The sequence below is a fragment of the Patiria miniata genome, unplaced genomic scaffold (genome assembly GCF_015706575.1).
Source record: "Patiria miniata isolate m_02_andy unplaced genomic scaffold, ASM1570657v1 HiC_scaffold_18, whole genome shotgun sequence".
Lineage (NCBI taxonomy): Eukaryota > Metazoa > Echinodermata > Asteroidea > Valvatida > Asterinidae > Patiria > Patiria miniata.
Genome location: NW_024037056.1, coordinates 8,363,505 through 8,376,650, shown reverse-complemented (window position 1 = coordinate 8,376,650; position 13,146 = coordinate 8,363,505). Strand labels below are relative to the sequence as shown.

Here is a 13,146-nt window from a genome sequence, read left to right as displayed (position 1 = left end):
AACCCAACTGTGGGATAACTAGAGTTGCTTCATATCCACACAAATGGTTCAATAAGAATCTTCAAAGAACTGTGGTAAATACCATACTCCAGTATGGCTGTGCATATTCCCGGACAATGTTTTGCCACAAAAGTGTTATTGTTGTATAGATATGAGATATTGATTGCTACAGGTTTCTACTCACTGCTGAGCGCATTGATACGTAGGCCATCCTCGGCATCTTTGTGTTGTGTTAGCACCATCTGTGCCCTGAGTGCATCATCATCCAATGACTTCATCCTGTACACAGTCACAGGGACCACAAGGGTTTGATCATTCTCATGACCACGGTTATCTCAAAGTTAACACAAAACCTGCTTTCCCAACTCCCAACCCCCCCCCCCCCCCCAAAAGCACAGCCTGGGGCAAGTTCGCGCAAGAACTTTTGTTGACCATTGGTTAACCATAGTTCGACTAAAGTTAGCCCGAACTCTGTCTAGTAGATGATGGTTGACTACGCTAGTCGACTATTTGGAACCAGCCTACTGGGGTCTGGTTGCATCGCTGGTAACCAATAGCCGCGCGCTGTCATAACGTACAGCAGGGAGCCAGGATCCAGAAGTTTTGCAATGACATTTTGACCAGCGTTTGACAAGAGACGTTCGCACAAATCAACCACTAGTCGAATAATAGTCCTTGCCCGAACTTGGTCCAGATACCCAAACTCATTTCAAACCCCATCTGGTGAATTAAGCTAATAAGTAAAGACAAACCCTTCAGTAAACATATAGCCTTCTTGAGGTCTGCCTTTTCAGTTAGAGCCATTATGACTGTTTAGCTTATTTAATCCATAAATAAACCCAAAGGCCAGATCCATGTAGGATTAGTCATTACAACTTTGTACATTTTCATGGTAACTTTTGTAATGATTTAAGAATTTCACCAGATGGGGTTCTCAATTAAGCCCCTTTAGGGGGAAAAAACCAGAAAGTAACAAGGCAAAGAAACCATTTTTCAGCAACCAAATAGTTACATGTAACATCAATTCTGACTTTAATAGACCTAAAAAATATAATGACGCCACACTGTTTTTACATGTGCGCTTTCCTATGAGAACGTGTCCCACCTGGCTCTCATAGAAAAGTGCACATGTAAACAGAGAGTGACGTCATTATATCTTAGGTCTATTAAAAGTACTACGTTTTTTTGGGGGGGGTTGGATTTTTTTTTTTTTTGTAATGTAGAGGGGAAATTTCCTGATTAAGTATTCCAACCAATATTGAGAAGCGCAGCTGTCATTTCTTGTTTTGTGCAACAACAAAAAAGCAGTTGAAGCCCTGGCAGCAATAAAGCAAAGCCCACCTACTGCAGACATAGCCTTCTGACAAGACCATCATGACTCAAGTCCACATTGCCCTACCGCAAAGATCTGAGTAAACGGCAAAGCCAAGGCATCTATTGAACCGAGACTACACAGACCAAGTGCCTTTCCACTAGTAGGAATTTCTCATGTTATTCTTTATAGTTTCATGATCCTTTTGGGTGGAGAAATTATGTCAGCTGCGACATGTATATATGCAAATTAGCTTAGGGTTTGAAAGCATAACGCAGCATAACTCCAGGCATGGCACAGGTAAGAACTGGCTTAAGTGCGACACGGATGACACGTCGGTAAGCAGGCACTCCCTTGGGAACATGCTAAGTGTTGGTGTCAGCCCACAGGTAGAAACGTCCAGTAGGCAACGCATTCAAACGGTAGAACTTATACAGGGCTTCCTGAAAAATGGTGCATGTTTACACCATCTTCAAGGTAAAAGATTTAGCTTGAGAATACCGCTTGTTTCATTGAGATTGCTTTTGTAAATCCAAAGATATGGTTGAATAACGGCAAAGCCAAGAAACCCATTTTGTGCCACTTTCTGTGAAGCAGTTAAAATCAGTAGTCCTAGTCTAAAACCAAATCACTTTACTGTCAGTGATTTTAACATTTTTAAGCAGAGTGTGCAATATTTATTTATATTTAATTGAACGTTTCATTGAATTTTAAAGAAGTGAACCTGTCTGTGCTATTAAATTGTTTCAACATAAGAACAAACCTCTATATGGTCGTGTGAATGGAATGTTTGTCTTACATCCATTAAGATAATCTTATCAAAAGAGCCATACTGGCATTGTCTGATCTTTGAAGCACTCTCTTCCTAAAAGTGGCACAGAATGTGGTTTTTTGGCTTTGCAGTTATTCAAACATATCTCTGGATTTACAAAAGCAATCTTAACTAAACAAACGGTATTCTCAAGCTAAATCTGTAACCTTGAAGATCGTGTAAACATTTGCAGTAAATTCCGGTTGTGAATTGGCAAAAATGGCGGAGTTTACATGCACCATTATTTTCAGGACACCCTGTAGTAGTACTTGTTCATGACATCAAGCTTTATGATATCAACAGCACTCTAGCAAACCAAGGACAAAAGGCCCTAGTGACTATACTACTTGGCCTGTACTGTGTAGTCTCTGCTCAATTCACCTTGTGGTTTTGCTGCTTAGTTCTACTATCCAAAGTCACAATGGCCTTGTCAAGAGGCTACTGCAAGCATGGCAATAAAGAATGAAGTAATAAGAAGATTTTCTTAGCAGATTTGCTGAGTGAAGTAAATGAAAGCTTCTGCAAGTTCCCTATTCCCAAGTCTACTTGATCAAGTTATCAATGCTAAGCAGATACATAACATGGATGAGCAAATTTTCACCCACATGAATCTTGTGAGCACGTTTAATGAGCAAGGAACTACTGAATGTGCAAAGAACTAGTGTAAAATTGTGGCATAATGTCTTCAAGGTAAAACAGAGGAAAAGTGTTTCTTCAATTACAAAATTATAAACCATGCAGGGTCTCAGTAATTTATACTACATTTTCAACCAAAAAGGAAAACTATCTCTCAAATGGGAATCATTCAATAGGTTTTGATACCGTTGGTTTAGAAATGATGTTTTTTTTTCGAAATCAACACTTTTTTTTCAAAATCAACACTTTTTTTTCAAAATCATAATCTTCATGAAAGAAATGTAAAGCTCTCAATGATATCTCTATTAAAGGGAAAATACAACATTTGCTTTTGCTGTAATTTTCACAAATGGATGGATTTGGGGGTTTAGTATATGATAGCAAATATTGTTACACTGACTTGTTTCAAGTTTTGTGTCCATAGATACTGGAGAAAAAAACCCAAAAAAACCAAGCATGTCCCTGTAGTCTGGTTCTGACCCCACTTAAGACCAAACAGCAATTTATAGAAATTGGGGAATTGTAAGGTCAGGGAACCAGTCTAGCTGGCAGGTACCCATTCTTAGGTGTGTAATCGATTGCAAACAAAATGCGGACTATGGTAAATTGGGGGCAGTATTTGAAAAAAGCCATTTTTTTTTCCCAACGCTGGTCGGCCGACCAGCGTTGAAAATTGATACAAAATACAACTTTTCTTGAAAATACACCACACCAGGTGCCACGATTTTACAGGATGCTTTAGACTGTCATTTGCTTACAGTCCAGTAAGGTATTTCATAATAATTTGGTACTTTTGTTTTTTGATGTTTGCAAATGTTGTATATTCCCTTTAAAAAGGTAATAATGCAAGAATTTAACTTAATCCAAAATTAATTTCAACAAAATCTCAGAGCTGCAGATCTCATTGCTGTCAAGTGGGAATTCAGTTATGAATTGAAAAATAGGCTAAGGGATTGACTACATGAATGTTGTAGTAATGGGGGTGGGGGTGGGGGGTTGAGTGGCAGGGTTAGACGCTACCTGGCTGCACGCCATGCTGCCCTCTTCTCTGCCTCTTTAGCTCGCATCTCCGCCGGGGAGAGCCCCTTTTCAAGCCCGTCTTCTTGGTTGACTTCAGGGCTTATCTGGCCCTCTGCCTTTAATTTCTCATAGTATCTTCGCTCGGCTTTTGCCGTTCTAATTTCAGTGGGTAGACCAGTTATAGGACTAATGCTGGAAGGAGAACAGCATTTGTTTGGCATGTCAGTTTGTTAAATCCCCTGATAGGGATCAGGTATCACACTCATCACGACATCCAACAACAGACAAGTGCATGACCTTTGACCTAACATCACAAACTTCAACAGGCACAAGGGATTTGGCATTTTCCCAACAACCAAAAATTCCACTGAAAAAACCCGCTCATTTGTTTAAAAGGTATAGTACGTATATGTACATGATTTTTGTCTCTGCATTTCTGCCATTTTGGTCTAGCTCCTAGTGAATGATGCATTCATTATCATGATGACAGCAACTGCATGATAGGCACCAGTGTTGCAGTGTCTGTCACAAATCCATCACAAGTCAAGTCACAAGTATTTGTCAGAGTTCATACGAGTAGATTGTAATTTGACTTAGGACTGAATAGCTTGTGCCTGACTTGTGATTGACTTGTGAGGACTTATGGACTGGACTACAGTACTGATAGGTACCAGACTACCATTTGTGAGTCCCAATGCCTATCTATTGTTGGCTCAACAATACAACATGAAAACATTTCAAGGACGAAAATGACAGTGTCATAAAATTGTGTGGCAATGATGCTGAGTTCACTATGCTTACAGTGCATTGAGCAGAAGAAACTTGGATGTGAAAGCATGATCGCAGACTGCAATCCACCCATCCAACCAACTAGTGCTTGTATCAGACATCAAATAAGTCTGCTAGTGTGGTTTCCATGGCAAGGTATGAAATTGGCTGACTTCTAGCAGATATTTCAGAACTATTAAATGTAAGCAAAGCCTGATGCTTGGATGCCAACATGATCTCAGCAGAAATTCTACTGATAATGATTAACAAAGTCGTGCCTGTCGGCAAGCCATAACTGCAATCTCTTCTTATGTATTACATTATGACAACTAACACAGAATCTTGCCCATTTTATAAGAAGTGACGGCTTTTATCACAATCACATTTTGACTTTAACCCCCAAAGCAGCTCAAGTTAGGCAAACCCTTTACTTTGTCCCATTGGACAGCCAAGTAGCAGGCAAGCATCAACTATGTGTTAGTATTCCTTACCCACAACTCAAATATAGTGCACACAAGTAAACAAACAAACAAACAAGCACACACACAAACAGATGAACAGACAACGCTATGCATACCTTGAACCTGTGATGTTGAATATATCCTCTGAAGTGGTTTGTTTATTGGGTGTGGTTTCTATGGTGATATTTCTTGAATAGTTCATGCGTTCGTCGTCACTCATGGAGTGCATTCGCCTGTCTTCATCTTCTTTGATCTTCTGCAAATCCTGATCACTGACCAGGGTCACTTTCTTGGTAGCTGTGATCATCAAATAATATAATCATTCAATCATATTCATTGCACACTAAAGCTAGACAAGAAAGAGTTTATTAAATTTGTACGCAGTATTGACCTCATCACTGAAAAGGGGTTTATGAGGAAGTTGACAGCTTCAACTCACTTCATGTTTCTTGAAATTGAAAATATGAAAACCACTGTGAAGTAAAAGCCAGATATTGGTGCTGCTAATTCCTAAATGGTGAACATTTTTACTTCCCTGTATTATCAGTGCAAATGTTCCACATGGCACTGAATTGAAGCATGTGTAAATGGTTGAGGGACTACAACTCACGGTCAAACTCTTTGGTTATCTTGTCTTCAGACAGGCAGGTTTGGTGGGATGTTGGAAATTGTTTCTTACGGTAAATGATACAAAAGAATCGTGTCTACAAATTATATTCAATTGCCACAACATCATCTGAAGTACAAGTCATGAAAAGATTGTTAAATCATAGGTACAGGTGACTGTATTGTAGGGACAGGTGACTGTATTGTAGGGACAGGTGGCTGTATTATAGGGACAGGTGACTGTATTGTAGGGACAGGTGGCTGTATTGTAGGGACAGGTGGCTGTATTATAGGGACAGGTGGCTGTATTGTAGGGACAGGTGACTGTATTGTAGGGACAGGTGACTGTATTATAGGGACAGGTGACTGTATTATAGGGACAGGTGACTGTATTGTAGGGACAGGTGACTGTATTATAGGGACAGGTGACTGTATTATAGGGACAGGTGGCTGTATTGTAGGGACAGGTGACTGTATTGTAGGGACAGGTGGCTGTATTGTAGGGACAGGTGACTGTATTGTAGGGACAGGTGACTGTATTATAGGGACAGGTGACTGTATTGTAGGGACAGGTGGCTGTATTGTAGGGACAGGTGGCTGTATTATAGGGACAGGTGGCTGTATTGTAGGGACAGGTGACTGTATTGTAGGGACAGGTGACTGTATTATAGGGACAGGTGACTGTATTGTAGGGACAGGTGGCTGTATTGTAGGGACAGGTGGCTGTATTGTAGGGACAGGTGGCTGTATTATAGGGACAGGTGACTGTATTGTAGGGACAGGTAACAAGTTATGGCTTCAGGACTGCTGACAGACCATGTGACAGACACTGTGACATACACCATGAGTAATCCTGACTTACATGACTTGGGTGTTGAGTGAGCTTGTTCATCAGCCTGTTGCTCAAAGTGCTTCCATTTGTCTTTGAATGCAAGCCGCTCAGGTCCGGAGGCCTTCACCATGGGCTATATGCAATCAAATCAATACATACGGTACAGTCATTATTGCCTCATACCAAAACAATATCAAACACCAAACCATTGCATTCAAAAAATGAAAGAAATTCATGCCATGGGGTAGTCATTTGAGTACTTGTCTGAATTAATACTGAAGTGGGAATGGTCAATCACAAATCCTGATGTTACATGTAAGCTATAGGATGATCCATGTCTTCTAATAAAGACTGTACAATGAGTGTAGTGTTGCATTCACTCATCATAGGGTGAACTGACTGAAAGTTAGTCCATCATTAATGTGCAGTGATGGATGTTCCAGGCAGCTTACAATAACTGACGACATGAGCAATCCATCCACTGTAAATAGGTTGGCCACACCAGCCTTTAGGATCTGCAAAATGTGTATTACCTTCAACCTTCATTTATAATATTAATCTCAGTTCCTACTTCACTTGAATGTGATGCCCAGTAACACTGCGTGCCAAGGGTAAATATACATATTGCAACTTCAAAAAGTTGAACTCATTTCAACTCCGAAGAACTTTAGAAACAATTACTATACCTCATACATATTCATGATCGAGAGCCGAACTCTCACTGGTCAATTCACCATCACGTGCCAGATGTTATTTTTGGTGTTTACCAAGCGCGCGCGCGAGGATTCGCGCACAGGGTAAATATGCATGCGTAATAGACTGTCGCACGGGTTACCCGAGCGACAGTCTACTACGCATGCGCTTTATAAAGCAATCGTGGAACTGTCGCATGGGTGTAGTACGCACCCGCAAACATCGCCCAAAAGAGCTACACACGAAGAGATGGTTGCACGGCGCGTTATTTTCCCGAGCTCAATGATGCTGAACTAGAGAATATTTATGGACAATAAAGATGCCTCCTGTACAAAAGAATGTTGTTCACAAACTACTGTATTTACAGCTGCACTGTATTGTAAACGAACAGAACTAGTGAAGTTGAGCAATACGATTCTTTTGGTGAACTGAAGTTTTTCCAAAAAAAATTTGAGGTGCATACTGCAACGGAAAAAAAAAAAATGTGGCACTGAATATGTATGAGGTATACAGGTAGTAAAACAAATATAACATGGTTTATTTCGGGTGGACAGCCGATATTAGCTCCCCTCGGTATTGGAAGTTGACAAACTTCGCTTCGGGAACTAGTTTGTCAACCTCCAATACCTCGGGGAGCGAATATCAACTGTCCACCCTCAAACCATGTTATATTTGTATACTGTTTCCTGATGTCAAAGTTACTTTACATGGAGTACAGAGAGAACGTCAAGCCAATTATTACAAAACACAATAATATGTCGCAATGCAAAAAGGAATCCAACTAACGCAACATGATGTGACACAGTTTCCCCAGAAATAAAAAGCAAAAGTCACTCACATTCAAACTCAACAATCTCTGGTCACCGATAGTATACATGTACATGAACAATATTCACCAATGGATTGGTTGAAAAACTTTTGATCTTCAATTAAACTATAACTTGAAGTCAACCCAAACATCTTTTTCATAAACCAAATCAGGTACATGTACAATATGAGGGCAAAGCCTGTAAATGACTACTGTTTTGGGCCATGGAACCAGTGTAACTGTGTGCGCTCCATATAAAAAAAGCTTGTGGACTTCATGCTGTTTTATTCAAAAATTTGAATCTGTTTAATGCTATTGAAAAATTTAGCTGCACAGCAGCTTTAGCGTACTAGCTATCCCACTTTTCAATGTGATATACTAGACTTAGATCAATATTTGTGTTGGCTTCCATGGACTCAATTGGCCAGGCACACCACAGTAGCCTGAAGTCTTCAAGTATTCATACTGGCACCGGAATTGCCTGGATCTTACAACATTGTTGTACCAAGATCAAAAGTTTAACAACCTTTGGGGGAAAAAACAAAACACACACCAATTCAAAGGCTCTTTACACAAACAATGTTGAAAATAATCATGAATTATTCTGAACAAGCCTTCAACAGTATCAACACATTGACATGCACTGAAAATTCACAACCATAAAATCAACGTTCAAAACAAAGAGAAAATATTTAATAGTAACAAACAAGTTTCTGCACAGCAACATCAACAACAAAATCAGACAAAAATCAACCAAAACAACAAAAACACCAATATAGCAACTCTTGAAATATATCCTTGAACCAAAAATTAATAGAGAACCAACATAATCAAGTTCACAACAATCAAAAATCTTAGCAAAATATGTGAACTGCTGATACCTATAAAGGTTGACCAACAAAATATTGACAAGAAGCACCAGCTGCATTGGATATCATAGGAATTACTCTGACAAACACCTGCAGACCATGCATGATTGTTGCTCAGCAGAAACGATATGGTCTGCGTTGGAGAAAAGTCAATACCACTGAAAGCAAGAAGCATGCAACTTAAGAAGACAACACCCAACATCAAGGGATAAAAACATCAAGTAATGAACAGCATCTTCCAATCACCAACAACGGTACAAGTGATCCAGCAATGTGCACCTTGGTTGCATTGAGTGGAGATAAGACTGGTGATATAATCTCAGGAGATAAGACAGGGCTGGCCGTGCCTGAGGAGCGACTGGACATACTACCAGCAGACAGACGCGCTACTCTCAATGCTTCCTTCCTGGCTTGCTTTGCAAGTCTTAACTTCTCCATCTCTTCTCGTTCTTCCTCTGTCGGGGGCAGGGTGGGGGGCGGTGATGGGTCTCTGTCATCCCATTTGGGAGGTTTGGGGGCGACAGGAGGGGGCACCTTTTTGACTGGCTGTATCCGGTTTGATGGGTATGCATCAAGTATGGAAATGGAAATCAGGGGGTTAATAAAGCATTGCAGGAAAAAAACGAATAGAGAAAGTCATGTAATGAACACTCCGCAAATGAGAAAGCAAAGATTAAGAACATTTTCTTAATCTTCATGAAGTCACATGTATCCCAATACATATCATTGTTTTATGAGGGAAACAAAGCAATACACCCTGAATTAAAATAGACAAAGAGACTGCCAAAATATACCAGGTACAAAATCAGTAGATACTCTAAAAGCTGATACAATCCAGTACATGTACATGTGAACAGTACTAAGTTATTATAAGATGGAATTTTGCGTCGGGGTGATATAAATCACATTAGGTTTTGCCCTTCACCGACGTTTTAAACACTGTATACTCAGTGTGTTACCTCCCTAAGTTAATTTGAATGCACATCCTCCTTACTATTGCAGATGTGTGAGCTTACTAAAGTTGTCCGAGTTTGCAGATTGATAGGAATGCAATATAGTAGCAGGTCAGAGGATCAGTGCCACATTGCACTTCAACATGGAGGTCTTCAGCACATAGCTTCCTCGTTTGTAAAAGTTGTTGAAGTTTTGAGTGATGGTTCAAAAAGTGAAGGCCTTATTACCCTCTTTTCAAATAAAAAATTTACCCTAAGGCCAAAAAAAAAAAAGTCTCCGGTTTCTGGTATGCGCGCGCGTAGCCATGCGCGTCGGCAAAATGAAAACGTTTTTTTTTCAATGAAAGATGATGTTTCAAAACCGCCAAACTCACTGGTTTGACTGGAATCCTGCTGCTGCACAATTTTAACGTGTTTTTAGATTGGGTTATGGTCGAGAATAAGCTTTATGTGGCCTCTCTGGACTCCCATGTATTTGCACTAAGTTTAGTCGGGCACCATTTGCAGTCATCAGCACACATATGAAGCAAAAAGATCAGGTAAAAAAACAAAAAGCCGCGTCGCCGCACCACTTTTTGGGCAAGCTCCATACCAGAAACCGGAGACTTTTTTTTTTTTGGCCTAAAGCACTCATTATGAAGAATCTGGTGGCACGCAACACTGATATTAAACATTTATCAGTAATCATTTGCATCAGTTCGGCCCAATGCAATATCAACAATATTCTACAGTTTAATAGATGTAAAAAGCACACTTTTATAGCATTTAAACCATTAATGAAACTTCTTTACTGAATGAACACTGTACACATTTTAAGAATAAAATTACATGTGTACATGTGGATTTAACTAACTTTTCTGTGTTCTGCCATTTGGCTACAATACACATAGCATACATTTGATATTAGAGCAAATTTAAAAATGGCTAAATCTAACCATGATTTATGAGTTCATTAAAGAAAAAGAAGTTGGATGATATTGTGTGTGGAGTATGAAGTGTGTCAACAAGACATGCAATGTCAGGCTGAGTGGTGGAATGATATCACATGCAGTGGTGGGAAGCACAACATTTCCGCAATTGTGTCGTTGACTGAACATTTGAACCATAACAAACCATAAAGAAATAAGTTTGCGTATTGATGTTTCATTACTTATTTGACAGTTGATGATCATTTTCATGTTTAACAATAAAACTACATGTAAATCTATTGTTTGTGACCTCTAATTTTTACCAAAAATGTGAAGCATATATTTATTGAACACAACAGGCAGAATTCTTGAAAGATTCAAAATTATAGTTTGAAATGATTTCCTAACAGCTAAATCCAAAACAACAATCTTTACAGACTGTTAGCAAAACTGAAGTGAACTGCTTGCAATGTTTTTGTTTGCTAGTTACAATTGGCTGTATAAAAGAATATGATGATGTGATGACAGGTACCAGTACATGTACCTGTACACACACCTTGCCATTTGTGCAACCCTCGGTCACCATTGCCATATAGTCAGTACAATTTATAAGGACATACTACAGAAGCCGACTGTTGAGCCACTTACAAATAAGTGGTATGTTTAAACACTCAATACCACAAATAATCTTATAACATGACCACATTCAAGTAGTAGAGCATTAACTCACTAATCTTACGGTCATGATTATGCAGATACTGTGAAGATGACCTGAGCAATGGCTCAAGTACATCACCAACAAACATCTTACAGATCATGGGCACATGACCGCCATTCACCATGCATGTTACACATTTGTACACATAGGTTATGAAGTCATCTGTATTGATCTGATTGAGCCATGACCATGGCTGGCATATCAGCTTGGCGTTCATTAACAACATCAAGTGGCACCTAAGGGGACACTTTATAGTCAATTATTTCACATTCGGGAGACATTGATCATTAGGGAGACATTTGACTGTAAAATGCCTAGGACCATTCCTTAGGTCAAGAATATTGTAATTAAAAGTTTGAGGAGGGGGAGTATTTTCAAGTACTACGCCATAGCTCTCTAATTATCACTAATTACTGCAAATAATATTTGTTTAACTTCAGAATTGTAGCACAATGGTTCAACATGTTATTTGAGACCCTGCTTATGATGCAGCAATTGGGCAATGCAACAGCCAAAAAGAAAAACACAGTTTAAGGAATGGGTTTAGCAAGAAAATAAAATATATAGGGCTAAAACAGGAGCCGAAGGGACGAAGGGAAAGGCTTTGTTCTTGGCATATTGTTACCTGGGGTGATGTAGGTGGGCTAGATGTACTAGAGGAACGGCTTGTGGTAGTGCTGGAGGTAGAGACTAGCTTGGTCCTACCAACCTGCTCCTTAGCTGCAGGCCGGGGGGCCACAGGGGGACCCGATTTCTTAGGCTGTGCCGGCAAGAGGTGGTGTAGATAAGCAAAGAAAAGAGAGAGAGCGTGCAGTTGTTTTGGACAGGAGAAACAATAGAAGGGAGTGTAGCTGAGGGAAACTAGAGTTAGGCAAGCGAGGAATGTGCATTCGTTTTCTGCAGACCATGCAATTCAAAAAATTCTTTTCTCTAATTTGTCTTTTGTACACAAATTATTTTGAACTCTACATTAACTAAAATTCTAAATGCCAAATTAATTTTACAATTTTTTATTTCAATTTAATTTTTTTTGTACACAAAGATTCTGTGTAACCTCAATAAATTGCGTGGTCTTGCCTCCAATCAGTCAACATGCAGTGGGTTTTTTTGGTTATAAGTTATGGCATGCAAGGAGTTAGTTAGGCATGTTTAAAAAACATAATGTTAAGACAATATTTGTTTAGGTTAGGTTTCTACACTTGTAGAGATGTACTCTGATGCATCTGAAAGCCCATCTGTCTATGTTAACTCAAGTCTGACTTCGTTGAATACAAACACTCCAACATTTTGTCAAATCAAAGTGTTATAACAGACCCCCCCCCCCCCCATCAAAAAAAAATTTTTTTTTTCTTTTAATGAACTGCGCAAAGTGGTAAACAAGAGATAGCTGTCCTCGAGTGTAACCTTTTCTCAAGCTCAAAATCAGATTATTTCCTTTAACACAATTTCACCTTTCATGAATTGCTGTCAGCTTACCCGGGTCACATCGAACATGGGAAGGCAGGGTATACCGTTCATACTTACATCAGTTTGTATACAGCTCAGCTGTACATTTTGGACTTTCTACTGGTTGGATTTTACCCATGTACAGCATGGGAACCGTGTAGAAGCCATGTTGGATTCTTGTTAGTGAGATAGGGCTTCCCGAAATCTCCCGGGTCGTACAAGGAGATTGCAGATTGCAGTGTGAAAGGCCATTATGTGTCCCGGAAGAAGTTCTAACCACCTAGGATTTTGTTGATTTTTGAAAT

At 39.6% G+C, this 13,146-nt stretch overlaps 1 protein-coding gene across 9 annotated transcripts in view; it reads right to left on the bottom strand.

The window, feature by feature from the left end:
• The window catches only part of LOC119724484 (protein scribble homolog), an 81,196-nt gene that overhangs the window by 4,433 nt on the left and 63,617 nt on the right, over nucleotides 1-13,146 (bottom strand). For 6 of the 9 annotated variants that reach the window (XM_038195558.1, XM_038195555.1, XM_038195557.1 and 3 more), the window contains 6 exons: nucleotides 12,021-12,155; nucleotides 9,096-9,362; nucleotides 6,477-6,579; nucleotides 5,125-5,305; nucleotides 3,780-3,971; nucleotides 185-279 (listed from right to left, as the gene is read on the bottom strand). In XM_038195558.1, coding sequence (XP_038051486.1) covers nucleotides 185-279; nucleotides 3,780-3,971; nucleotides 5,125-5,305; nucleotides 6,477-6,579; nucleotides 9,096-9,362; nucleotides 12,021-12,155 — 973 coding nt within the window. The remainder of the gene's footprint in view (nucleotides 1-184; nucleotides 280-3,779; nucleotides 3,972-5,124; nucleotides 5,306-6,476; nucleotides 6,580-9,095; nucleotides 9,363-12,020; nucleotides 12,156-13,146) is intronic. The other 3 variants (XM_038195560.1, XM_038195561.1, XM_038195563.1) reach the window with 3 other exon arrangements.